We start from the raw sequence: 26231 nt of genomic DNA on the forward strand, positions 1-26231 counted from the left end.
TGGCAGAGCTTGGTGAGAGAACTGCTGCTTATCACTGAAATTGCAGCACTGAATGTTCTATATATGGAAATGCACAATGTACCTGCAAGTAATAAGCCTTTAAGATGGTGTTCCCAGATGGCAATATCTCAGCCGTAAGACAGTTCCTAAAGCCATGTGAGAGACAAAACAATGAAGAAAATTGTTGATGTGAGTGCTCTGCATCTGTGCTGAGTTTCTCTCCCGCTTCTGTGTTTAAACACAGTGAAATTCTTTTCCTTGTTTTGGTGTTTGAGGCCCTCTGCTGCACTGCAGAGGGTTTTGTCCCTAGTCACTGAGAACATTGGTAGTGCTCCAGACAGCTGGTGCTTCTCATCTCGTGGGTTGCTGCATGTATTGTGTTCCTAACTAATTCATGAGTTTAATAATGCTCATAATAAGACTTACAGACTACAATTATTTAACACCAGGCACAGAGAGGTTAGGAGGTCAAGTGGGAGGTTAAAACTGCTGCTGGAGGAAACATAGCTAAATAGGACTAGGAGAAACCTTCAGAGTTTCCCTTTCATCAAAGTGCCATGACACTCAGGGATGACCTAAGCTATTACTTCAACTTTAATTTGCATATTAATTTTGGCATATTTTAGTCCATTTTAACTTAAGTCTCTAAACAAGCTATTTAGCTGCAGTTGGTTTGGCATTTCAATTTGTTCTTCTCTCAAAGGTGCTTGCAAGAAGGTCACTTTATAAACTAAACTTTGGCTGATGAACTCTTTTGAGTGGGGTTTTTTGGGGTTTTTCTTTTATTTTGTGGGAGAAAATAAGTATGTCCTTGCTAGTAGTCTAAACAACCAACCAAACAAAAGACAATCAGACTGTCACTAACCACTTTAGGTTGAAATTTCTTGCCTATCTTTTTGTTTTCCTTTTCCGTACATAACGCCTCACTTCCACGTAGATGTTTCCGAGTCTGTATTTTATTCTGTCAACACCAAAATAGCTACATTTTAAACAATTTTTTTCTTGAATTTGGTACCTCTGGAAACCTAAAGTCAACTGCACGCATAATTCAAAGAAGAGTGGGTGAGATCTGGCTCATCTGAAATTAGAAGCAGATTTGTGATTTCTTTCAGTGAAGGCAGGAGAGCCAGTGGGCATAGGGGGCATCTGTAAGTAATGTCTGTAGGGAGCCGGGAATTCTTCCCAAAGTTGTACATGTAACTACCTTGCTTTGTTACCCTCACAAAATGATAAAAAATTACAGCACTTGTGGAACACAGGAGGAGTTAAAGGAACCTCTGTATCTATAGTCACTACCATACAGCATTAAAGAAGACAAGGACTGGATTAAAAAGTAAAACAAAATGAACAAACAACAAACTCCAAAAGAGATGAAAAAAAGAACCACAAAACCCTTGAGATCAAGGTTTTTACCATAAAGCATCTTAAGAAGATGTGACACTTGCTTGTAATTTGCCTGACTTGTAGACAACAAATTTTATCAAATTCAGTTTAGAAAAGGTAGTAATGGTAGAATAACACAATTTATTTTAGCAAACATTCAGAAGGTTATACCACTAGAAGAACCACTTTCTGAGAAGTGGTGAGCTACCTGACTGATCCCTGGCACTACATCTTTTTCATTGTTATGCTTATTATTGTGGTTCTAGACATTGCAATAGTGACCCAAGTGTCTATTATATGAAGTGCTCTACAACCTGAGATTAAAATGTTCGCCCTTGACTTGAAGAGCTGAAGTCTACAAATAGAATATTAGAAACAGGAGAGTATGGGAGAGAGGAGAAGGGAATGCTAGGAGATAGCATTTGGGTAGTGTTTTGGATACACACATTATTGATTTTTTTTTTCCTAATTTATTTTTTATTTATTATATATATTTTTATATTTTTTTGGCATCTGAGTAAAAGAAAAATTCTGTGAAACAGGCAGAGGAAGATAAGTTTCTTGGAAGATTCCAGCTTTACATCTCTTAGCTTCCAGGAGTAATTGCTTTTAAAACGTGACTAATGAAGGCCAGCAATTATGAGCTGGAGGATAACCTATTGATACTTGCTAGGCTGATAAATAGCAAGAGAATGGGTTGAGAAGGGCTATGAAAATGAAGACGAGCAGTTAATGCAACATGGAAAACAGAACAAGAGGAATGATATTGCCTTCCTGAATGGCAACCCTCAAACACGGTTTTCAGAGGCATTCAGGATTTGAAGAGGGCATTGGTGTTGACATCAGTGAGGAAGCCAGCAAAAGTCAACTTTAGTAGAAAAGCTGTATTTTATTGCAGGGAAAAAAGGCTGAAAATAGCAAGATTTGATAACTTTGGAGGAGGTTCAAGGTGAAGATGTGTATTATATAAACGCATGATTACCTGAATGTGACTGTGCCCACAGTTATCTGAAGCACTTGGGTCTAGCTATGCAGCGGTAAAAAGATCTGCTTTTAAAGTTATTGATGCTGAGCTACCGAGTGCTTATACACAGATGGCAGTGAAATAGTTCAGATTTTAATTTGGCCAGAAGGAATCAACTCTGGTGTAAAGGATGGACCAGTGCATCAGCATATGGGAACAAAGGCTGTTTGTTTCCTGGTGAGTGTGTGTTGAAGGAGAAGAAAACAGAATAAGAAAGACATGGGATTCTGTAGGAATCCACAGAGAAAACTGTGAACAGTAGGTAAAGAGGGATTGGTGGGACTGGATCAAGGAACATGCACATAGGACCAAGTCACAGGAGCCATAAGACAACATGCTTTTAAAAAAAGAGGACACAGTTGTCTATGCCAGAATGGTTCTGATTTCTTACTGCCTTTTATTTTTTTTCCTGTGAAAGAGTTGTAGGGATCTTGTGCAGAGACAAGAGCAAAAGCAAAACAAGCTTTAGGAAGTAAATCAAGTAAAATTTTGATTTATCCAGCTCTTCTTATTTCTGTAATTACCAGCATAAGGAGAACTATGGCAGTAAATACTGAAAGCATATATAAAACCAATGATTGACAGTTCTATTCAATTTAAAAAGTGGAGCTTAAGTAATAGGATTTTTGTTTGCTTGTTTTAAATAAAACCAAAGCAGAATACCAAAGTAGGCAGCACCAGAATTAGGTATTCTGCTGCAATATAGGTTCAAGAATTTAAATTAAAAAGAAAAGGTCTGGCATTTAGTACCTGTCTATTTTCTATTAAAATGTTAACGGTTTTGTGTCTTTAAGCCTGTATTTATAGTACCACACTGTATTATTTAAAGTTTTGAGCACCTTTGTTTTATTACTATCAAATATTGTTGCTCAGAGTTCAGGTCTTAATTAGTGCACGGGCATGAAGAAGAGCAAGTAGGTCAGATAATCAGTATGCTGCTGCCTTAATTCAGTAGATACAAATCTGAACACTGAAGTGAAATATTGAGTCTTTTTTACACACTTTACAATTAAAGTCTAAATTATGGTGCTACGCTTGGTATACTAGCTGTTTGTCAGACACGTTTCATAGTGAATAGATTCTCAACACGGATAAAATATCATTATAATGGTTTTAAGGTTGTATCATCAGGCTGAAAACCTGCCTCAGAATAATAACATGAATCTTCTAAGGGTTGACCTATGGTTTAGGGGTAACTTTCTGTAATTCTCAGCCTGTGTTCTTACACATTTACTTCCTCAGCAGTAGGTGTTTTAGGGCAGCATCAGACATAGAGATGCTGTTGCTGTGGCTACAGGACAGCATCCCTCTTCTGTCACTTCCTACATGAATAGTAAATGGGAGAACACCTGATTTTTATCTTAGTGATGTATATGTTTGTGTTGTTCAAACGAACTTGGATTCTTATCAAGGTTGGAAAGTTCTTTCTTTCAGATGTGTTTATGTAACAAGAAATGCCAGAATAAAAGTCAGGGACAGCATAAATAACCAAGTAATGGCAGTGTTAGCTAATTCTGTATTTACTGGAATCCACTAGACTGCTCTTTAGCTGGAGCTGTAGTCAGTATGAATCTGCTGTGAGACTTTGGACCTAACATGTTAATACACTACTCCTGAAAATAAATGACTTCATGGATTCATTTGGAGAAAAATATGGTTCAAAGATGGAATAAAGTAGTGGTGAATCAAGCTTCTTATCCCTTGTAGTTATTATGCCGAAAGCAGGGTAGCAAATAAATACTGCTGGTGGTGAGCATTAAGTTTGCTCATTATAAATGCAGAGTCATGTACCAGTCTCTAGCATGATTTCATCTGGGAACATTGCCACAAGGATTACAAATGGCTTTCAGCCTGAAAATTGGTATGTATTGCTTTAAACTTCCAGTGGGGAGTTGGCAATTTATCCTTCAGATAATCATCTTGTGTTAAGTTGAACATCTTAGTGTAACTTTTTGCTACATGATAAACCAGCTTCTATGAATAATTTACTGCAACTGGCAACCCACTTCAGCTCTGAAGTCTTTATCAAGTCTGGTGGCTTTTCAAAGTTTAATAATAAACTTGGAGCCAAAAATCTCATTGCACTTAAAGTCAGTGGAATTTCAGTGTTAATTGCAACAGGAATCACAATTTGACCTTTTAGGGCAAACTTGTCTTGAACAGAAATGCTACATCAAATCATTTAGAGGCCAAAGCTGTACATTTGTGTCCATGTAAGCGGAGCTCATTTACCTTCCTGTGTATTCTACAGCATCGTGGGGGTTTGTGCAGGTTTTATATTTTCACTGACCAAAATAGTTGGCTGAATTACCTGGGCTTTCATTGCTCTCGTGGCAGATTCAGGGTGTATTCTGTACTGATCAACCACTGCAACACAGCACATAAGATGTGAGTAATGCACCAAAATTTTTATCATTCCCGCCCTCCAGGAAACCTGCCATGGCAATCAAGTTGGTAATTTTTAGAAAGGACAGCAGTTTTCCAGGCCCTGACTGACTGGATGATCTATACCAGTGAGATCTATCCCATTTTTTTGGTCTGCTCCATCTGGCTAAGCTGGGCCTCACTGTCGGCACGGATGAGCTAAGGTACTAAAGGGGGTTTTGTGAATTGTGCGTGGCATCATCCCCCCTGTGTGAAACAAAGGCAGCCAAAGCTTGTCAGATGATCTCTAACATAAGCAAAGAAGTCTTTGCTACGTGTCTATGCTAGAATCCATATGCATTATCTCAACTCTAACCTTTTATAAACCGCAAGCTCCTATTTTCCCATTCTGAGCATTCTTGCACAGCTCTGGTCTGTGTTACATTCACTCCATGCCTCTGGCATGTGTGTGTGCTGTGCAGTGTTTTTCCCAGGGAGCACTAGCTGAGCAGAGGATGAACTCTTTGGCAGTGAGATGGCTGTGCAAGTGATATTTCAAGATTACAGCTGAAAGCAGAATTTGTCTCAGAGGAGATAGGTGGAATAGAAGGGCAAAAGGACCCTTTGTTCTGAATGTAACAACTGAGATTTAGGGGAGACTGTGACTCCAGGCATAAACTCTCCTTTTTCTCTTCCATGCTGGTTTGCTACATGACATTGCATCAGGAGGAAGGGGGAGACCCAGCAGCCCCAAAAAATGAGCAAGGGTGTGTGTGTAATGGTTTTGAGCCTTAGGCCTTTTTTCCTGGTAACCAAGGAAGTATTCCACTCTATCCCTTTATGTAAGCAGAGGTATAAATAAGAAAGAGAGAGGTTGGGAGACAGCAGGTCCCTGCAGTTGGTCTCGCTCATCTGGGAGTTGAGGCCTGGTCAGGCTCGTTGTTTGCCACGTGGGAGGCGGAGGGTGCTGATGATGTCTAGTGCGATCCTGCTCTCTCAAGGGAAGAATTGAGATCTCATTTTACTAGGTTTTTTTTTAATTGATTGTTCACAGGTTTCAATTGTGCATATTTGTTTTGGTTTTCCTTTTTTGTCCCTTTTCCCCCTTTCCCCTTTGGCATTGTTTGGGCTTCTTTTTTTTTTATATGTACATAGTATTTTAACTGTATATAGCTGTACTTTACGTAAATATATTTATTTTTTAATATAGTTCTGCTATTCTGGTTTTTTTCACAGTTTTTCTTCTCTCTCGCTCTTTGCCGGAGGCTTTTTGCTGGTTCTTGGGGGACTTGGTGGGAAGCCAAATCAAAACTAAGACAGTATGGCATGGTCCAATGGCAAATAAAGGATGAAGCTGCTTCTCCTTTATTCTAGAGTTGGTCTGAGTAGCAGTACTGACACACAGCTTTTTTTTTTGTCATTGCAATATTTTAAGTTTTCCTGATATTCAAGCAAATTTTCAGAAAAAGTTAAGCTTAGAATACTAAATAGAAAAAAAAGTAACATTCAGCCAATTAGTTCACCTGAAATGTTGCTGGGGAGAACATTTCAAACACCAAATTTTCTCTGATGGTTCCTAGTCATTGTGATGATTTATGGAGAATCCTAGGCTATGAGGCTCCCTACTACTGATTTGTGTTTTCATGTTTTAGCTGTCTTTTTGGGACAAATAAATGTTGTTCTTAAAAAAAGAAAAAAATTAAATAAAAAATTAAAATTATGCCTTGACTTGACCTCACACTTTCACCTTATGAAGATTTTGGGACTCATTTTATTAGTTGTAATTGTGTGATACCAATCTCAGTTTGCTTGTCTTGTATTTTGCCTTAAAGTGAATTGTTAGAGAGATAATTAGGTGGAGCAAGCAGAAATGAAGCAATGGCCTTAGATATGACACTTCTAGGAAAATAAATTCCAGAAAGCTACAGAATAATTGGTCCTTTAGTTGGAAGATGCTGGTTTACAGGCATAAGGCAATTTACAGTCCAAGTTTCTCAGCAGATATAAAAAAACCAACAAAAAACTATGAAGCAATTTACAAAAATCCCCACAGTCTGGAGGAAGATTAGTTATAAAGAGATTCATTATGAGGCTGGTCTTTGAGAACAGAAGAGAGACTGAAACAGAAGCCTTGTGGCAGAGACCCATGTCATACTTTGAAGACAACCAATATGCTTCTCTTCTGAGCCAGGGAGGAAGTTTTTGTTCATTTAATCATTTGCTTGCTGCAAATCTTTAGATTAATAACATGCTGTTTTGTTTTGAACGATTTCTTTTCCATCACTTTAATGTGCTGTGAGCCCCAGGCTTCCAGAGGAAGTTTCCTGAGGTCACTGAATGTGGCTGGACCTGCAGGGAGGGCAGGGAAAGCAGGCAGCATGTGGCAGCCTCCAGAGCCAGCCTGTCAGTGCGAGGATGGCACTCCCCCACCCTTGAAAAGCACCTGGTGGGAGTGTAGATGAAGGAGATGTGGCAGCACTGAAGGCTCAGGGCCCACGTTGACTCTGACACTTTGTGGATCACAAATTTTGCCTGTGTTTTAACAGTCTCTCACTGACAGTAATGCTGAATCCTTGTAGCTTCACTTTTTGAGAAGGTAAGTGCCTTTTGTCAAACCTAACTGATTTCCTGAACAAAGGTGCTCCCTTCCACATGCCCAGGAGACATAGTTGTACATCAATGCTGTTATGGTGGAAAAAACAGATGGTAAAGTGCTGTGGGCTAGGACAGACTAATGAAATGTAAGGAGGCTTATTTTGTTACAGAATAAGGGAGTTGTTATTGTGTGCTTTGGTACCAATATCCAAGCAAGATTCTTTCTGTGGAAATTCAGTAGCTCCTCGGGGAGTACGTATGTGATGGTGATGTGAAAATGTGTGCTTGTTTTGCTAAGGCAGCATCCTCAAAGTGCAAAGGAACTTTGAAAGAACGCTCTAAGTCAGCATCCAGCAAATGCCTTGACTGCAGTAGAACTAAACAAATTTTTGTCTGTCGAATCTCTAGTCCCTTGAACAAGAACTGCTGTGACATTTGCTGCTCTAGCAGAAGCTAAAGGTCCAAGTTCTGAGTAAAATTTTCAAAGTTACCATAGTGACTTGCTAGTCCATATTCAGTATTCAGTCATTTGGACTTCCAAGGCAGTACTGGACTGGTTGTTAAAAAACGCTTTCCAGAATTACTGCAGAATTTCTATCCTGTTGTGTTAGTTGATGGTGATATTGCAATACAGTAGGAACAAATGTGCTGGTAAAATGCATTTTGCCAGTATCTTTTGAAGTGTTTTAAACAAAAGTGCCTCAGCTGTCCATTTTGTGCTGAAGTGGACTGCAAAACAGCTAGTGTGCTTGTTGATGCTTGTTAAAAGGATACTCTTGAAGAAGCACTGCTGTGACCATTAATCTATTAAGCAATTTATTTAAATCATGAGTGCAAACTGGTCTTTACAGGGCTACACATAAGATGTTAAAGCGTGATCATATTTTACCTGAAGGTCAATTTAAAATATGTTCAATAAAAAGTCATATATGTGCATACCTAGCACGTACATTATGAGATGGTAATTCAGTTCACGTAACTCAGGTGGTTAAATCTCCTACAGACCACTCCAAACAAGTGATTTGTGTACCATCTTTAAACAAACAAACAATCAAGCCACAAGAAAAAAAAGAAAGAAACAGGAAGATATAGCATGAAAACAATTAAAATATTTTTAATATATGAAATTATTTACAGGGAGACTTTACCATGGTTTCATGTTTAATAGCTTTAAGTTTCAGACTAGAAGATTGTCACTCAGTAGTGTCAATAGTTAATTCTGTTTTACCAAGTGGATGTCCTTCTTCATCCTAACATGGTATTATGTTCTCTCAGTGCAGGGTCTGTTTCATTCTCAGGGTGGGTGAAATGAGCCATGGATTGTCTGTAGCTTTCAAGAAAAGTTTTCTGGCCAAGTGCAACACAAAACAGTACCTTACTGTTTGCTATCATGCTGCTCCAGTTGAATTTGTAGAGTGTATGTGCTTTTGATGTGATTCCTCCATTAGGAAAACATAGCAGTCAAGTTACCAACATTGCAAGGTTGTCCAATGTTTTGAATTCTGAAATGAAATAAGATATTGTATTATTGTATAAGATACTAAAATGTTTATAATAATATAGACAATAATTCAATATTATCCATATCACTGGATGAGCAAAGCAACATCTTAAAATCGAGTCTTGTTGGACAGACCGCCACCCTACCACAGTCTGTTCCAGTTTGACCCTATTTTTACGTGCCACCTATGAGCTGCAAAGTGCCTTTCTCAATACTAGGTGAGCTTTCAAGGTTTCACACCTCTTTTTTTAACTGGACCACAATGAAAAATGAAGTGATATTAGCAGGTAGGCTGAGTTCTCTGAAAATAAGTAGGAACCTGCTAATTAAATCTATTAGGCATAATTGTATTTGATCCTTCTACTTCTGTACAGTTTTGCCAACAAACTGAATTGAGTAATTCCCCCAGCCAGAGCCATCATTCTGCTTCTGCCCAGAAAGATGCTCAGACTGAACCATTGCTGCTTTGACATAAAAAAAAATGCTGGTGGAGCTTTACTGTGATTACCTGCAGCCTTCAGGTTTCTATGAAAGGCTGAGGGGACTGAGCTAATAAAAACAGCTCAGCCCTGAGGGTTTGCAGGTACACCCCTTTCTTTTGCACGAGCAACCTTGAGCTATAGCATGCACTTCTCAGAGTTACAGCCAAGGCTGCTCATTTGTTTCCAGTGACTGATGCGTATCATTTAGAAAAAAAATGAAAACTTCCTTTATTTTCTTCTACTGTGTTTTCTGTGGTGACAATGTGCTGAAATGACAAATTCCTTCCTATTAGTTAAAAATGAAAATAAATGACAATTTCCTTCTCTGTTTTCTAGTAGCAATTCCAGGTAAGAGATAAACGAGCTGCAACAAAATGTTCATTTGTAGAGTTAGTGTTTCCTAGCAATCCCCTTTAAAGATCATCTTGCTATATGACTACCTCAGTCTGTCTAAAAATAAAAGCACATCTGAATAGATCGTAAATGTGTCTAAAGTAGTTGCTGTTGGTCTGTCTAGAAAGTGCTTTCTAAATGTTTATTACTCTTCTAGGGCATCAGTTTTGTTTGCAGGAATGTTAATAACCTGACCTGTGGATGGAGTTTGTTGGGGTGTGACCTTGTTAGTCTTTCCATAGTTCTTACAGTTTACTTCAATCCCTCATAACCAACAATCTGGAAATGTGCTCTGCTAGGTCCTTTTATTACCCTGCTCTTCTCCTGTAAGGCATGACTGAACTATTCAACTTTTCTCTGTTCAACCTCTTAAAACCTAGACTCACCTCACTTCAGCCAGCTCAGACTTGTTATCATTTCTGTGGGGTGAAAAAAACAAAACTTCATTAAGGGGTGCAAAAGCTTGGATTGGTCTAAACCATTAATGGCAACTTCACTAACTTTTATGCAACTCTGTCAGTTTACATCTGCTGCAGATCTGCCCTGGCAGTGTTACAGGAGGGTAAACAGGGGATTTAGTCTTGCCCAGAAACACCACCATTTGTTTTCATTATATTCAATCCCTACATTAACTGCTTTCAGCATTCAAATATTTTTTTTTCTTTTTTACGTGCAGCTCCTACATCTCTCCTCAGTCCTGGTTTGTTCTGTTTTTCTTCTTTCTCTCCTATTTTGTCAGAGTTTTCACACACATAGGAACACACACATATAAAACAAGTTACAATATCAACAATGAACAAATTGCAACAGATAGTATCAGCAGCTTCTGGGAACAAAAAAGATTCCCAAATACACACAGCATAATTTCCAGCTTCCCTTTTGTTATAGACAAAGGCATTAATGTTATGACAGAGGCATTAATTTGGCGCTTCTGTCCACTCTCCTCTGTTGATACCACTGAGTTATCAAAGACACCTAAAGCATGATGTTTCCATTTCATCTTTCTCGTTGTTCTTCCAAGAAAAAGGTCTGATTTTAGCAAAATTATTTCTATTTGTGAATAGCAAACAGGGAATCATGGAATAGTCCTGTGTTATGTTCCTGGGCTTGTACGTAACCTGATAGTCTTCAAGAGGACATATCATCTCCATCTAGCAAGCTCACCTTCCTTTCCCTTCTTTTTCTTTCTTCTAGAGAAACCTCCCATATATCTTTGTAGTCAAACAGAGTAGAAAGAATTTGTATAATACAATAATTTCATGCCCTTGGTCCTAAGTGTGATCACTGAGGCCTGTGAGGCCACTCATATGAGAGTATATGTTTTGCTCTTTGAAGACTCAGGTTCACTACCACAGGAAACAGCAATAAAGAGGCACAGGATGAGACAACAATCAGTTGTGTTTGCATATTTCCTCTTAAATACTTAACCAACATTTACTTGTTGATAACAATGAACAGTTAATTGCTAATTTAGAACAACTTTTAAAAGGTTATATTGCTTTCTGCATGAAAGAAAATCATTAAAAAGCCACTATGGGGTCAGCCTACTGCTATTCAGCGTATTTATCTTTGCCATTGGCTTTTGGGTAAAAGTGCTGCTTCTGTGTAGAGGCCACAAATCTTGTTTGTGCTTCCTGTTGCAGAATGTTTATTACACAAGCAGTCAGCAGCTCCACGTGGGTGTTCTGAGTCCCACTATCGACGATGATGACAACAGATGCCTGGTGGATGTGAACAGCAGGCCCAGGCTCATCGAATGCAATTATGCCAAAGCCAAGAGAATGAAGCTTTACTGGCAATTTACTCAGGTAATTCTTACTCAGCAGACATTTCGGGAAGTTTAAAAGCTGTTTCTGTTATCTGAAGTGTGAGTAATCTGTTCACTAACAGAACAGAACGAGATTTATCCTTGCTTTCTTTGCACAGAGCCAGGAAGCTGTTGTTTAGATTTGCTCCCAATGTCAGCTACCAAAGGAGGGTACAAAATTTGTATTATATTTTCTAAGTTCGCCATAAATAATTTGTTTACTGTTATGGAATTAGCTCAATCCAAAAAAACACCCCCAAAAAAAGGAGCAAGGAACAGAAATCTTTCTGCTTGTTTGGAAGTAGCAACTCAGAAAAGGTAGTAGTGGATCATTAGTGATAACAGCCTCATAATGAGCTACTTTTGCAGTTCCTTTCTTAAAAAGGCTAATGTTTTTGCGTATGTGTGTGTGGGAGTGTGAGACAGATAAAGAAAGAGGTGCAAGTAAAGGCTGTGAAGTGAATTTGCAGGGATGAGAATCCTGATAGGATACCTCGCCCAAGCCTGGTGTCCACACCTCCTAACTGATTTAGAAACATGAGGAAGAACTATAAAGAAGCCATAAAAGTTCTGGGGCTGAAAAACATGCTCTGCAATGTGATGCTTATGGAGATCACTGTTTGGTTTAGCTAGGAGGAAGTGGCAAGGTCACTCACAGCATATCAGTGTTTCCACAGAGGGTTATCCTGAGGGCAAAACAGGTTCCAGTGGCTGAAAGCTAAAGATAGGCAAATCTGGTCTTTCAAAGGAAGATGAGATTTTCCTAAGGTAAGTTTAAGACCATGGAAGTCTACCATGTCAGGTACTGCCAGGCTGGTTGTTTTGGATCAATAAAATGAAATTACATTACTTTCTAAAATGAGTGCATGACTTAGCTTCTGGGGAAAATGTCATCCCAAGTGTGAGTTTGCCTGGTCTCACAGTTGTTCCTCTGCAGTTTTGAGTCTACAAATCTTCTTGTGTACTCCAGCCCACAGGCTGAAGCTTATCACTGAAGTAATTTTATTCCTGCATTTATTTTTTCTGTATCATCCATGTGAGTTTCCAGATATCTTTTCTGTCAGCTCATTAGTTTATTCTTCTATAACAGCCATTATCTGCATATTTTAGGACCTCGTTAATACAGTTTAGCATCAGTCTTGATGCAGAGAGCATCTGGACACTAATCACCAAAGCATACTATTAACATAATTTGTCTTTTTACTTGAAAATAATCCAGATATTTTCCTTTCAACAGTAACTCTCAAGCAGTAGACCTTAAATCCCTAAACTGGAGAGTCATCCCAGCTTTCACTTTCAGTCCCCTCAAGGGCAAAGTTTTAATTATGCCTTCTAACAAATTTTAAGACTGGTCTTGCTATGAGGAGGACCTCTCTGTATCCATCTCTGCACTTGATTTTTTTATAATTTCTAAAAAGTATAATTAACATATTTCTTTAAAGAATATTTCAGTAACATTTTAGTATTGTTCACCTATTCAGTGATTGCTCTGTATCACCCCAAACCTTTTATGATAATTAATGGCTTCTACTCCACGATACTGCTGCTATCTTAGATCTGATTATCTTAGGTCTCATTTGAGGGGCAGCCTTGATAATTTAGCCATTAAAAGCTTCAAAAATGGTATTTAACTGCATTAGGTTTGTTTCAATTCCACATTCCAAATACAGTCTGTCAATGAAGTTGCAGTGCTGTTAAACTAGACTCTATGGACTCTATGTTCCTTCTACAAAGAAACTTCTGCCCAGGAGAAGTGAAAGCTAATTAGTTGTTTCTTTAGGATAAATTAAGAGACAAATGAAATAATTAAAAGCTTTCTGTTCAAAAAGGATTTAGTTAATACCCAGTGCAATTGAAATGTCATTATTGCTCAACATACAGCCGGATACACAGCCCTGGGTATGTTCTGTAAGCTACAAGAAAGCTAATGAATGTAATCAAGGCTTGCCAAGATCAACTGATCAACTCCCTTTGAAATGCTCCCATTTAGTCTGGTGAAAAGATGTGTTTATGTGAATATGCTGGAAGCTGTCTCTCTGAAAAGAGTCTTTTTTTATTGCTTTTTTAAAGCTCTGGTGTTTCTTTTCCATATTGTGCAGTGAGCAGAACTCCTGCAAGTAAGCAGGATGTTTATGTAGTCTTGAAATTTGTGAACTATTAATTAAAATGTAGATTTTGGTTGTAACTTTCTATAGCACCTTCCTTTGGCTGCGAGTGTGCTTGGACTTTTCTTGAGCCATTCAACAAGATTGTCTGATGCTACACAGATAATTAAAGTTACAGCAGTGCAAGTGAAGAATTGTCGCAGAAAGGGAATGGGAAAACAAACTCACCACCCAAAGGAGGATAAACCCATTGAACTAGACTTCCCTGACCAGCACAAAAATCAGTATTTTTTCCTGCATTCCATTTATGTTGAATTAATTTGAAGGAGGAAACAGTCTCACTGTATCATACTATAACCTGAGAGGCACCACAATAGTCTGTGGTAGGACATGGATAGCAGACTGGTTGGTAGAAGACTGTACAGATTTTTGAAAAAAGTATTCTTCAGATAACATTTTCCTCCTCCTTTGCACTGTTGAAGTGTAATGATGAGCGAATTCTGTATGACAAAAGTAGAATATGGGGTCATCCTAAGCTAGGAGACTCCTTGCCTCCATAGATCTAGTCCAGTATTATTTAATTATTAATTTGCATCTTTGAATTATTAGAAGCATGTGTGTATGCACATACATATAAATATGTGTATGTGTGTGTATATATATATATATATATATAAAACTTCATTTATTTTTTAAAAATTTATCTTTTACGTTGGTTTTAAAGTTTTAAATTCCCCGGCTACCTTCAGTTGCAGGCAGCTGGAGTCAGGCAGGCAGATGTCCACTGCTACCTTGTGGACAAAATGGTGGTTTGATGGACAGTCAAATGGAGGGAAAATACCTCTGGTATCTTTCTGTACAGGGCAAACTTGCACTGAGCATTCAAAGCTCGTATTATGTGTTTGTATAATCAGGATCTATCTGAGCACATTTCCATGCTCCACAGTTCTGTACGGCTGCCAAATGCAATGAGACCCAATAAAATGTAGGCTTCGGTGACATTCTTTCTTCCAAAGCTTCTTCAAGTCGTTATAACTGTAATTATGTCAAATTATGTAAATTAGCCCTGAAAAGATTTACATCAACTGGGTAGGGTTCAAGAATCCTATTGTTCAGGCTGTTTGTCAAGTCTTCTCTTAGGGAACTGTTTATTTTGGAAATACTTCTGTGCTGGTAAGTCTCCTAGCTGTTTGACAGTTCACCTAGTTCAGTCTGTCTCACGGCTTTTTCATTTAATCAGAACAAAATTAGACCTTATAGCAAAAAAAGGGTAAGTGATCAGAAATAAGCCAAGGCAGAGAGGATAGAGACAAGAATTACATAGTAGTAAAATGGCCAGAATTTTACCAAAATATTACTTTAAACAAGGAAGCTTCTCTGGCATCATGAACCACAAGGAAAGCAAAAACTAACCTCAGTTGTGCATTATTTAGTAGAAAACAATTAATCCTGCTCACACCCCGTCAGTTCTTTTCGTCAAGGAGCAGGTGCAGACACAGCATGCCGGCAGCAGCACCGTGCTCCCTGAGGAACTGAGGGCTGGAACCAAGTGTCAGGTCAGCAGCACTCGGGTATGACAGTCACTGCTCAGTAAAGCTGCTGGCACTGCTGCAGTGACTGTGTTCCATGGTCTGTGTGGTGACAGAGAAGGGGCCACAAGATGTAGGATGTAGGCCAGCACACTGCGGGACATCCTTCAGTAGAAGCTGCTTATGGCCAGAACCGTGCTCTTCTGAACTGACTCTCTGAGATGATTAAGTTTGTTCATGTGCTAAAGAAATAGCACATTCTAAATGCTGCAATCAGTTTTTTTGGAAGGAGTGGATTGGCTTGGGGTTTTAAGAAGTCTCCAGTCTGATTTCTCAGGTTTATTGCTGATGGCAGGTCAGATGTCTGCCTTACAAGTGAAATTCGTCTCTACGTACCTCACCTGGGTGGCAGCAGGTCAGAGAGAAAGTACACTTACATCATGTCAGGAGTCCTCCAGAGGCATAAGAAAGACAAAAGGAGGGTTTTTCTGTAGCTACTCTTTATCTTGAAGTATCTTCATGTTTCTACTTAGTTGGATAGGGTTGTGGCTCTCTTATGCTAATCAGACTACCTATGCTGTCACTATTTGCTGTCATGAGAAACATGACAGGTGAGGGCTCTATGTAGAAAGAGGTATAAGAGAGGACACAAGGCTGACCTAAAACCCCGAGACTAATCCTTTTAAGGCTGCTCCACATTGAATTCTTTTTGCTACAGCATAAAGTAATTCACCTTCCAGTGTGGTTGCCATAGAAAGGTAGGAAAAATGCATCTGTGGGGACAGATACTCACCACAGCCTTCATGGGAGGGAGAGGATGTGCAGGGCCTACATCTCAGCTCTGTCCTCTTCCCATACCCACTGATAACATAGCTTTGCATGTTGTGGAGAATTGTGATTATAGTCAGTGCTGCAGGTTTCCACAGGAAATCTTCCAGTTCAGAAATGTTTGGAGGGGGCGGTTTGTGCTATCCTGAGAAACTGTAAACAAAATTTGTTGCTGACAGCTGTAGTATCATTTCCTAAATATCATAGTAGGAACTGCTTTAGAAAGAAAAGGGAAGACAGACAAGCAAATTAACTGAGTTGTTACAGTATTCCACAGATCAGTATGATAATTTAGATCTCATTTAAATAGATATTAGATAATAGATAGTGCAATACTACTGCTAGCTAGCACCATTACCCACAACCACATCCCAGAAAAGCACAGGAATGCAGGATGCAGGCTGCATGGTAGGATTAAGCTGGTGGCCTGTGAAGCAAGGAGAGAGTCTGTGTACTAATTTCATATGCCCTCTTGCTGAGCACACACAGTGCAGAAGCAGAGCCCAATTCCTCCTAATGTCCACTCTAGTTTTCAGCCCATACATTAGCCAAGGACATCAGTGTACCAGAGGGATTCATTTCAGTAGAGCTGTGTGTGTCTAAGGGAACAGTGGTCCCCATCAACTTCATCAGATTCTTCCATTATGAGAGCCATAGGATAGAAAAACAGCATCATTAATTTATCAAGAATTTGGATTTATGCTGTATTTCTAATCCCAAAGGGTGCAAATACTCTCAATATGTATTTGTGGTATAAGACATGCTGTACTGCTATACAGCTATATAATTAGGCAGTGCTGTTTGCCTGGCAGCTCAGAACAGAAAGGGGTTGTGATCCTGTTAAAAGAAATACAGACTTTGATCCTGCAGGAGAAATACAAAGGAAAACAGAACGTAATTATTCAATTAAATGAACCAACAGACTAGGTTAAACCCTGTACTTTTAGTGAGGCTATCCGATTTTTAAATAACAGTGTTGCCAAGTGTGAAGTTTTGAACTTCAGACACAAAAGAGCATATCCACAAGCCCCAGGAGCCCCAGTGAAATGGTGGTGGATGGGTCCAGCAGCACTTTCTTCTATACTTAGATATTCTTTGCCCATTTTCGATCAAATGTTACCCTAGCTTGCCTGTACTTTATATTTTAACTAACTGGATAACTGCACAATGTGTTATAGCTGAAGGAAAAGGAATTTGAACCATTGTTCTGCTTAGACATGAGAAAGTAATAGTTAATGTTTTAATTTTCATTTTGCTCTAAATTTGTCCCTAATTCATGTGCAACTTAATATTGTTGTTGTATTTTAATATGACAATATGAATTTAAAGAAACAGGTCTGTTAAAGAATTTCTTTTTTATTCTCCTTGAACTATGTCTTACTATAAGCCTGTAAACTCTTTAGTCCCATTTAAGCAGAATGGAATTGTTGAGAAGTACAAAAATCTGAAAGCATTCTGTCTTTCTCCATTTTGAATACTTGACTTCAACTTAAATATGAAAATGTGTAAGCAAAAAACATGTACAAAAAATAACAAATACAAATATTACTAGTTGTTAAAATACAATACTATATAATGTTAAATTTGCTTGGCAATTATTGCTGTAGCTAGTGGTGATCAAAATTCCATTGTAGCAGTTTAGTCTTCTATTTGGAGTAATTTTCTAGAAGCAAGTTTTAATCTTTGAAAATTAGGTGTAGAACTTGCCAGCTAGAAAGTTTGTGGGTGAATACAGCAATAAAATGAGCTTTTAGTGGGTGCATTTCAAGTCTTTTCTAGCATATCACATTATGCAGTATTTACTCTCCTGAGGACTACATTTAAAATCCAAAGACACTTGTGCTGAATTAATTTAGAAGGAAGTTAACACATACCCATGTTTTTCCTTCAAAACAGATACCCTATTTGCATATTTTAGCATATAATTTTTAAATGCCACATTTATTTTACAAAGAAATTATTTGTTCTAGTTCTGCATGATTTTTTCTAATTTCAGATATCCAGATAGGCTCCATCTAAAAAATCACAGTGACAGCTGCTGCTGAAAAGGTACTGCATGGCATTGTAATATCAGGCATGTAAAAGAATGGCAAAATCCAGATTATTTCCTACAACTTGTCTGATAACCAGCACTTACCAAATGAAGTGGCTGAGTTTTGGGAGATCCAAGCTCTGTGCCTGGTCCCCTCTTTGCATTACTGCACCAATCACTTCTTGGGTTCTGCATTCCTCAGCTGTGAGATGGATGGCAGGATTTTTGCCTTTAGCATACATTTTTTATTATTTGTAACTTCCCAGATGAAAACAAAACTCTGTCCTGATCAAGTCAGTAAAAGTTGCATCTTTAATTCCAATGGAGATAAAAACAGTATCTATGTGAGTAAGGTTTGGCTACCAAATAACCCCCTGCAGTCCAAGATGTAAGGATGAGAAAAATGTTCCCTTGAAAGTCAAATAAATAAGGATGAAACAATGATGTATATAACAAGAAAAGAGGGTTTGTCATTCAGTGAAATGATCAGGCCATTAAGTCTGGTATCTTGAACCTAACAGCAATGACTCTTGGTATAACAGACAGAAAAATACATGATTTCCATTATTGTCTGAGTAAACTGTGAGAGGTTTGTGCTGCAGCAGCAAGGACATTCCTTTTCCAATATCAGTGATAATCAGCTTTTTGTGGTTACTAGGGAAAAGCCATTTTCAGTAACTAGACACTGTGATCAGAGTCCCAATGAGCCCAACCTAAATTCCCATGTTAGAATATGCAGATCAATTGAAATACTAGTGCAGATTCATTTCCTAATTTTCTTGACTTGGCACTCAATTTATTTCTTGGTCTCTAGAGACTGTTTAATCATAAGCATATAATGACAATGCAAGTAGTTCGGTTTCTGGGTTAAAATGAGCTAAGCCTCCTTCATATTGAGCATTCATGTTAGAAAACCTGGATTAATTGAATACAACACACATACACAAAAGAAATAAAATTGTCATTCAGTATTTTTGTTTTCCAAAGGAGTTATGTCTCATAAACAAATAGGCATTGCTCTCATCTAAACCTCAAAAATCTTTGGGAATCTGTTATTATATCTGTGGAAAAATATAAAAATCTTGGGTTTCCTGATTGTGCTGAAAGGAGTTTCTTCTTTGTCTGGCTGAAGATGAATAACCAGGCATCACCTATGCTTGGTTGGTAAATAACAATGGGAAGCTGTCTTCTTTACATCAGTTTTCTATATATGCTACATCAGAACAATGTTTTCCTCCATAAGGAGAAAAAGAAAAGAAAGCAGTAAGGTGCTCTTAGGCATGAGCTTCAGGTGCATGATGTCAATATGTACAGTTTTATGCCCCTCACTACCAGCGAGACATTGAGGTGCTGCAGTATCTCCAGAGAAGGACAACAGGGCTGGTGAAGAGTCTGGAGCACAAGTCAGATGAGGGACAGCTGAGGGAGCTGGGGGTGTTTAGCCTGGAGTAAAGGAGGCTGAGGGAACACCTTGTCACTCTACCCGAAAGGAGGTTGTAGCAAGGTGGGTATTGGTCTCTTTTCTCAGTGACAGGATGAGAGGAAATGGCCTCAAGTTGTGCCAGAGGAGGTTTAGATTGGCTATCAGGAAAAATTTCTTCACTAAAAGGGTTGTCAAGCACTGAAACAGGCTGCCCACAGAAATGGTAGACTCACTGTCCCTGAAGGTATTTAAAAGATGTGTAGATGTGCCATTTGGGGACGTGGTTTGGCTGTGGACTTGGCAGTGCTAAATTAACAGTTGGACTCAATAATCTAAAAGGTCTTTTTCACCCTAAACAGTTTTGTGATTCAATATACCAAAATAATGATTACTTCAAAACCAAACAAAGAGGCAAAACCTCGGAATTACACAATTTGCTGCATTACAGATCAGCAAATTAATTAACTGGATTAATTACCTCGTCTAGAAGACTGCCTCAGGCAGTGGTCAGTGCTTGCTGTTTCAGAGAAATGAGCTCTGTTCTGAGCCAGCAGTTCACTGTAGGACCAGAAGGAGGATTGCTTTTTTGACCCCTGATGTGCTCTTTTCGAGAAGATTGAGAATTGATTTGTCTGAATGATCATCTCAGCATGCCTACAAAGAGTTGTTTTATCAGCACTCTTAAAATTAACTCAGCCCATCAAAAACATCTAGTCAGTCACTGAACACTGATGTCTGTGACAATGAATTCAACAGGTTCCCTATACTCTCATAAATTACAGCAATTTTGCAAATTTCTAAACTAACAATCATTTTTTCCTAAGAAAATTTGTTTAACAGTTTCTCACTGGTGTTCACAGGTATTCATACTTTTGATCACTAAAGTCAGGTCCCACTAATTTTCATTCACATCCTGAGCCAAGTCCTGTTTCTATTTCACGTTCGTATATTTTGTAACCCCCCACCATCTGAATATTCCATCACACTTCAAAGTATCTTTGTTGCCTTTCTCCATCTTCCGCTTTAGACATCTTGAAGCAAGCCTAGATCAAGGCAGATAAATCAAGCCTGAGTTGTTTGCAGAAGTCATTTATATGTAATCTCAGAATGAAAAAGAAAAAGGTAACTTTTCTGAGCTTTTCACAAAATGTATTTTTAAAACATGCAAATAAAGCCAATGTCTCCAGCACTCCCATCTTTTTCCTAGTTGTATCAAAATATTGTTTCATTACGCAGGCAGCTACTGCATGGCACAATCTATAAAAATAAACTATGTAAGAAAAAAAATTGTATTTTTAGTTAGAGCAAAATTATTCTGCAGAAAACAAAGCAATAACTTTGGATACTTTTCTATAGGCCAGGTCTCACTCAAGACTCCAGAAATGTTTAGGAACAGAGGATTTACCGATATCCAACACTCCTGCTAGTACAAGAGGTAAAAAACGTAGCAGTTCTTATTGTAGTGACCTTATATAGTTTAGAAACATATCTTAAATTTAAATTTAGAACTTTAGAGTATCAAAGTTCGAGCATTAAGTAGTCAGTGACTACTTAGTATAGAGTGTTGTGCATTTACAGTTCTCTGAATGCTACCAGGCAGGACAGCAGGCAAAGGAGGATGCAGGAGAGACACTTGGGAACAGCATCCCATCTAGAAGTGAGGAAAAAAAAACAAACCAGAAATATCAATCTGTGAATCATCTCTCACCAACATTCATTGCTGGAGCTCACTCTTTTATGAGTGTCAGTTCTCAAAAAGGCGTGTAATTTTTTTCTAAATGGCTTGTCCAGTTCAGTGGTTACTCAGGGCAGCAGCTGTGGTCAGAAAAGCTACATCATCATCAACTGCACAACGTAAAGCCAGTTTTTGCTTTTCTGCAAAGGACTTACTAGGTAATCCTAGTTATCAGAAGATGAACATAATACACCATCATCTGGATTTGCTGCCAAAACAAAACCAAACAATATGTTCAGCTGTAAATCCTGCATTTAGCCATAGTTATCAGGGCTATGTATGGATAAAGGATTCTCTTTTTAATCTGCTTCCCACTGTACCACACCCACACACACATCCCTGGGAATAGGGTTCAACAATTAATTTTAAAAATCATATTGTATACCTAAAATATTTGTTTCTGCAGATGTTTTTCTAGTACATCAGGAAAATTTCCTGGCCACTGCTGATAAAGTAAAAATTCATTTTTAGTTTCTGAAAAATTTCTAATGACCTTTCTAGTCTGGCTAATGTATTCTACTATAAAACTTCCTTTCATTTTCTTAATTTTATCCCCATTTTCTGAAGGAAAAATGCATTTTCAGTTATCATATCCTGAAGAGTTTCTTGGTATTTCAGTGGAGGCTTGAATTTATTTCTTTTCAAGGTATTATTTTCTTAATCTTGTTATTCACAGGCTGTTATAAATCTGTGATAAAATTTTATATATATGTGGAGAAATATTAGTGATAGTTATAAATCCATTCCATTTCTGATTTGAATGCTCTATGTCTGTAAGTTTTCTCTATTGCAGTTACATTCTCTGTATGAAACTGCATTTCCTTTTGCCCTGTTTAGTTGCCTTTGTTTTAATACTTTAATTAATAGTATTGTATAGTTCTACATCCTGAAAATTTAACTATTACACCTTTAAAGGGCTGTGCTCAGAACCTGGGCTCTTCTACATCCATGTAGCCAATCTAGATTAAACAAAACAGAAAATGATTGCACAAACCACTAGCTTCTAAAACCCAGTCTGGACATACAGATGAGGCTGCATCATTTGATTTGTCGCAGCTGCAGAATAAAAAAATTTGTTGCAGCAATATAAAAATCCAGCATTTATGATTGAATAAAACCTGAACACTCACTCAAACTGTGATGTAGACATTAAACTGTTGTGTCTCATTCCATTACCAAGATGTCTAACTGTTGAATGATGTGTCTAATTCCACTGTCAGAGGATGTTTCATAGTATTTATGCATCGGTTACAAGCAAGTGGCTCTAAGACCAAGGCTTGGGTGGCTTGACAACAGATTCTGAGTGTAGGAAGAGGAAAAAAAATAACTTTTTCCTTAAAAAATGGTTTGGCTGATCCCTATTATAACGCCACTTAAGTTTACACTGTACATAGCAATTAGTTTTGGTTAGTATTGAAGAAAGAAAGTCACATTTTAAGTGTGTCTGGTAGGCCTATCTACCTGTAAATAGGGATCTAAATAGCTGACAGACACCACCTTTTAAATATATCACTCTGTTCTATATAATACTTCATACACATGATAGCAGTTAAATGCACCTTGTTTTCACAGCAGTCATCAAATATATTAGGAAGTAAGTGCCTTTGAAGAAAAGCAACAGTTAACAATATACTTCACTGAGAAATATTTCAATTTCAATAGTTAAAATTAATTGATGAAAGGTTTGAACAACAAGGGGTATGCTATAGAGTCTGTTTTACTTACAGCAAACCCATTTGACAGAGTTGTGAAATTTATCATACTGCTTTAGATTTGAGAAGGAATTTATCAGTTACCTCTATATTATATATACCTATAGACTTTTTACAACTATAAAGCAGAAAATCTAAACCCAGTAACATCATCCAGTATTTCCAAGCAATTGACAATACTGAAGATACATTAATTACTGTATGGGATGAATTATTTCCTTTTTCCTATGAACACTTCCTCACTGCATCAACATCTGTACAGAATTGATCACACAGAGGAAAAAATGCCTTGTAAAATTCAAGCAATTTTCTTTAGGATTAAGTTTGGTGTAGTTACAGTCACTGAAAATTTACCCCAATATTCCAGGGAAATGCATGGGAAGATCAAGTGTTCTGTTTAGAGTGGAGATTATCTATGTCTCATATACCTCACCATAATTCTTCTATTCAAATGTATCAAAGCAACAGTGAAGATTAGACTTTCTGCCTCAAAGGCAGAGTGAACATGTAAATATTTGAGGTCACTGATTGAGGTCCAAGTAGAAAATTAATAGACTAGTGAATGCAATGATCTATATAGTATATGAGATATGAGACTGGATACACTCATTAACCTTGTAAGACCTTTTCCTGAAATATCATCCATGGTTAGGCAAGCTGGTAAAAGCACTTTTTTTTCCCCTTTTTTAGGTAGAATAACATGAGCTTTAATGTGATGAGCAAAAAATAGGTTTAAACTCTGTTAGGAAAAGCACATGCTTTAGAGTAACTTGTGAAAAATAGCTATCAGTCTGGTTTTCAGTAATACATTCATTCAACATCCGTCAGTTTTACAAGTGATCAAACCCTGTCAACTTTCATGCTTATGAAGCTCTGGTTCAGTCTAAAGCAACAACCCCCAACTCCCTGTTTTCCCTTCCTGTGTTGCTTTTTCTGGGAAATTTGGAATCCCAGCACAACAACTTGCAGCTCACAGGCCCCATCACACCTACCTAAATGACTGGAATATCACAGATTACATCTAACAGATGTGCCAAGTAAAACAATTACTAAATTGACCAAGTCAGGTCTATTTTGAGAGTTATTTTTTCAGCTTTAATAGTGCCCCATAGCCACATTCAAATCCTTCCTTTAAAATACCTAAACTATGTGAAGTAGCATCTCTGTTATTTTCTTGCCAAGTGCCTTTTAGTTCATATATCAAAACACAACCTTGGCAATCTAACTTCAGAGTAACAGAAAACGGCAAACTACCTGGTTCTTCCTGAAGAGAATTCTTACTGAAGAAAATTAGAGAGTAAATATAATGGGAAATTTCTATTAAATACAGCCAGAAATAAAACAGCAGTTTACACTGCAACGAGTAAATGTCACCTGATTAAAAGGCCTGTCGTTCTGCACAAAGGATCAGTAACCATATGGTGAGATTTTTGTGCAAGTAAACACATAAGCTGTTCAGATATTTTTGGCTTTGTATATGTTTACAGAAATTTCTTAATGCATCTTTTTTCATTAATTCAGAACATGGTTTGTTTTGAAGGGAGTTTATCCGAGGAGTGTAACATGGTAGGAAACCCCAGGTGTGCAGCAGCAATAGTATGGAGGGGCAGAAGTTCCAGGTTACATGGGGTGTATACCCTGTATGTATTTATTTACAGAAAAATTGTATTTACCCCTGGCATTTAGAAAGAAAGCTGTACCAGTGCTCTGTCCCACGTGTAGCCCTCTGTAGAGCAGATGATCTAGATACTAGAGAAACTGTATGAGATCCTTCAACTAAGCCTAGTTCTGCAAGGACCAATATTCCAGAGAGGACCCATCCCACTTTACCACCCTACAGAACAAATACAGGAATAAGGCAATAAACCAAACAAACCCCAATAAACCAAAACAAAACCCATAGAACAGTTCAGCAAAAACTGTCAAATTACTTTGCACAGTTTATTAGCTCTAACCTAGAATAAGTAAGGATATACTTGCAACGTGCTGCTCTTTCTAAAAGCAAGTTTTACATAGGACAGAGTCCCATGGGACTGTCTACCAGGCATGTTGGACCATCCTGTTACCGCAAGGGTTTGCAGGTACATCCTTAAATGCTGTATTATTGAATAAATTCCAGTGAAAGACTGGAAAGCTCTTACATACACTAGATATGCAGAAAGTACAATAACCCTAAAGGATGTCAAAAGTGTTGCGTTCCACTCTGTGTAACAGGATGTGTGATTTGAGATAGTGTTAACATTAAAAGTACAGTTATGAAGCACTCAATCAATTTTCTATGTGTCTGAGGCCACCAGCAAGAGTTGAGAGCATTTGTGCTTCTCATAGAAACTGATGATCTTTGCAAAGCAAATTGATGCAAGTTTTCAGTCAAACTTGATAGTGCTGACACATTCAATCTATTTTTTAGAAAATAGTTGACCTGGATATTTATTTATCCTCTTGAGACATCTACTGCCAATTGAGCTGCCTCTCATCATCAATAATCTTAATCCTAATTCTGTTCAACTGGGCAGAATTCCTCTTGAACTTTTTTCAGCCTACAGAATTACATTTTATGTCTCATGATTAAAGGCATTACCCCAGGCTATCAATTTTTTGCCTTTAAATTGGAAAGTAAAGGTCTCACCTAGAATGGGGAAAAGAAACCAGTTAGGCAACTCACCTTTCACTTGGCCTGAAGTGTAGTAATACAATAAACCATTTTGCCAAACACGCGGTAAACCTGACTATGAGAGTTTTATGTAAGTTTTGCTAAATGATTATTTAAAAAAAAACAAAAACAAAACAAAACAAAAACAAACAAAAAACCCAACAAAAACAACAACCAAAAAACAAACAAACAAACAAAAAACTTAAAGGACAACTTGGAACTTTTCCTGCATTTGGCTTTAGGGTTCCAAATGCTAATGATGGTGACAGACTGCAGAAACTGTTTAGGAATACTGTAATTTGGAGGCCAAGCCAGTCAGAGGAGCAAATGCAGCATTAGTTTTTTTGATGCATCTGTCCTGCCTGCTCTCTTTTCTCAGTGGAATTATTTCGTTCATGCACTTTAATCCTTGCACAGCTCTCAAAGTCAGGCCTTGTGACATGTACTAGGTGTGCTGTCATCAATCCAGAAGTAACAGACCAATACCACTGTCCCAGGCTTGCATTGAGGCATATGAAGGGGGCCTGAACACAGTTAAATAGACTAACAACAGGAAATTTTAAGTAAATACTATACAAACTTTACTCCCTGTACTTCAGAGCAATTCTTTCATTTATATGCCTACTGAAAGGAATCAAAGCTGTAGACTGCATCCTCTCCAAGGG

The 26231-nt window shown here is 37.9% G+C and overlaps 1 protein-coding gene and 1 long non-coding RNA gene across 7 annotated transcripts in view; one reads left to right on the top strand and one right to left on the bottom strand.

The window, feature by feature from the left end:
* GALNT18 (polypeptide N-acetylgalactosaminyltransferase 18) overlaps positions 1-26231 on the top strand; it is a 230072-nt gene that overhangs the window by 200063 nt on the left and 3778 nt on the right. For all 4 annotated transcript variants that reach the window (XM_027699814.1, XM_027699797.1, XM_027699821.1 and 1 more), the window contains one exon: positions 11386-11550. In XM_027699814.1, coding sequence (XP_027555615.1) covers positions 11386-11550 — 165 coding nt within the window. The remainder of the gene's footprint in view (positions 1-11385; positions 11551-26231) is intronic.
* On the bottom strand, positions 8506-22331 carry LOC113975658. Of its 3 annotated transcripts, none has more exons than XR_003536873.1 (5): positions 21357-22331; positions 19945-20024; positions 18149-18245; positions 10129-10161; positions 8506-8868 (listed from the first exon to the last, which is right to left on the bottom strand). It is a non-coding gene; the product is annotated as an uncharacterized LOC113975658 (long non-coding RNA). The 3 variants fall into 3 exon arrangements; XR_003536876.1 differs by having other exon boundaries at positions 19945-20120; XR_003536877.1 differs by lacking the exon at positions 10129-10161.

The sequence above is a fragment of the Neopelma chrysocephalum genome, unplaced genomic scaffold, assembly GCF_003984885.1.
Source record: "Neopelma chrysocephalum unplaced genomic scaffold, ASM398488v2 Primary Assembly neopelma1_24, whole genome shotgun sequence".
Taxonomy (NCBI): domain Eukaryota; kingdom Metazoa; phylum Chordata; class Aves; order Passeriformes; family Pipridae; genus Neopelma; species Neopelma chrysocephalum.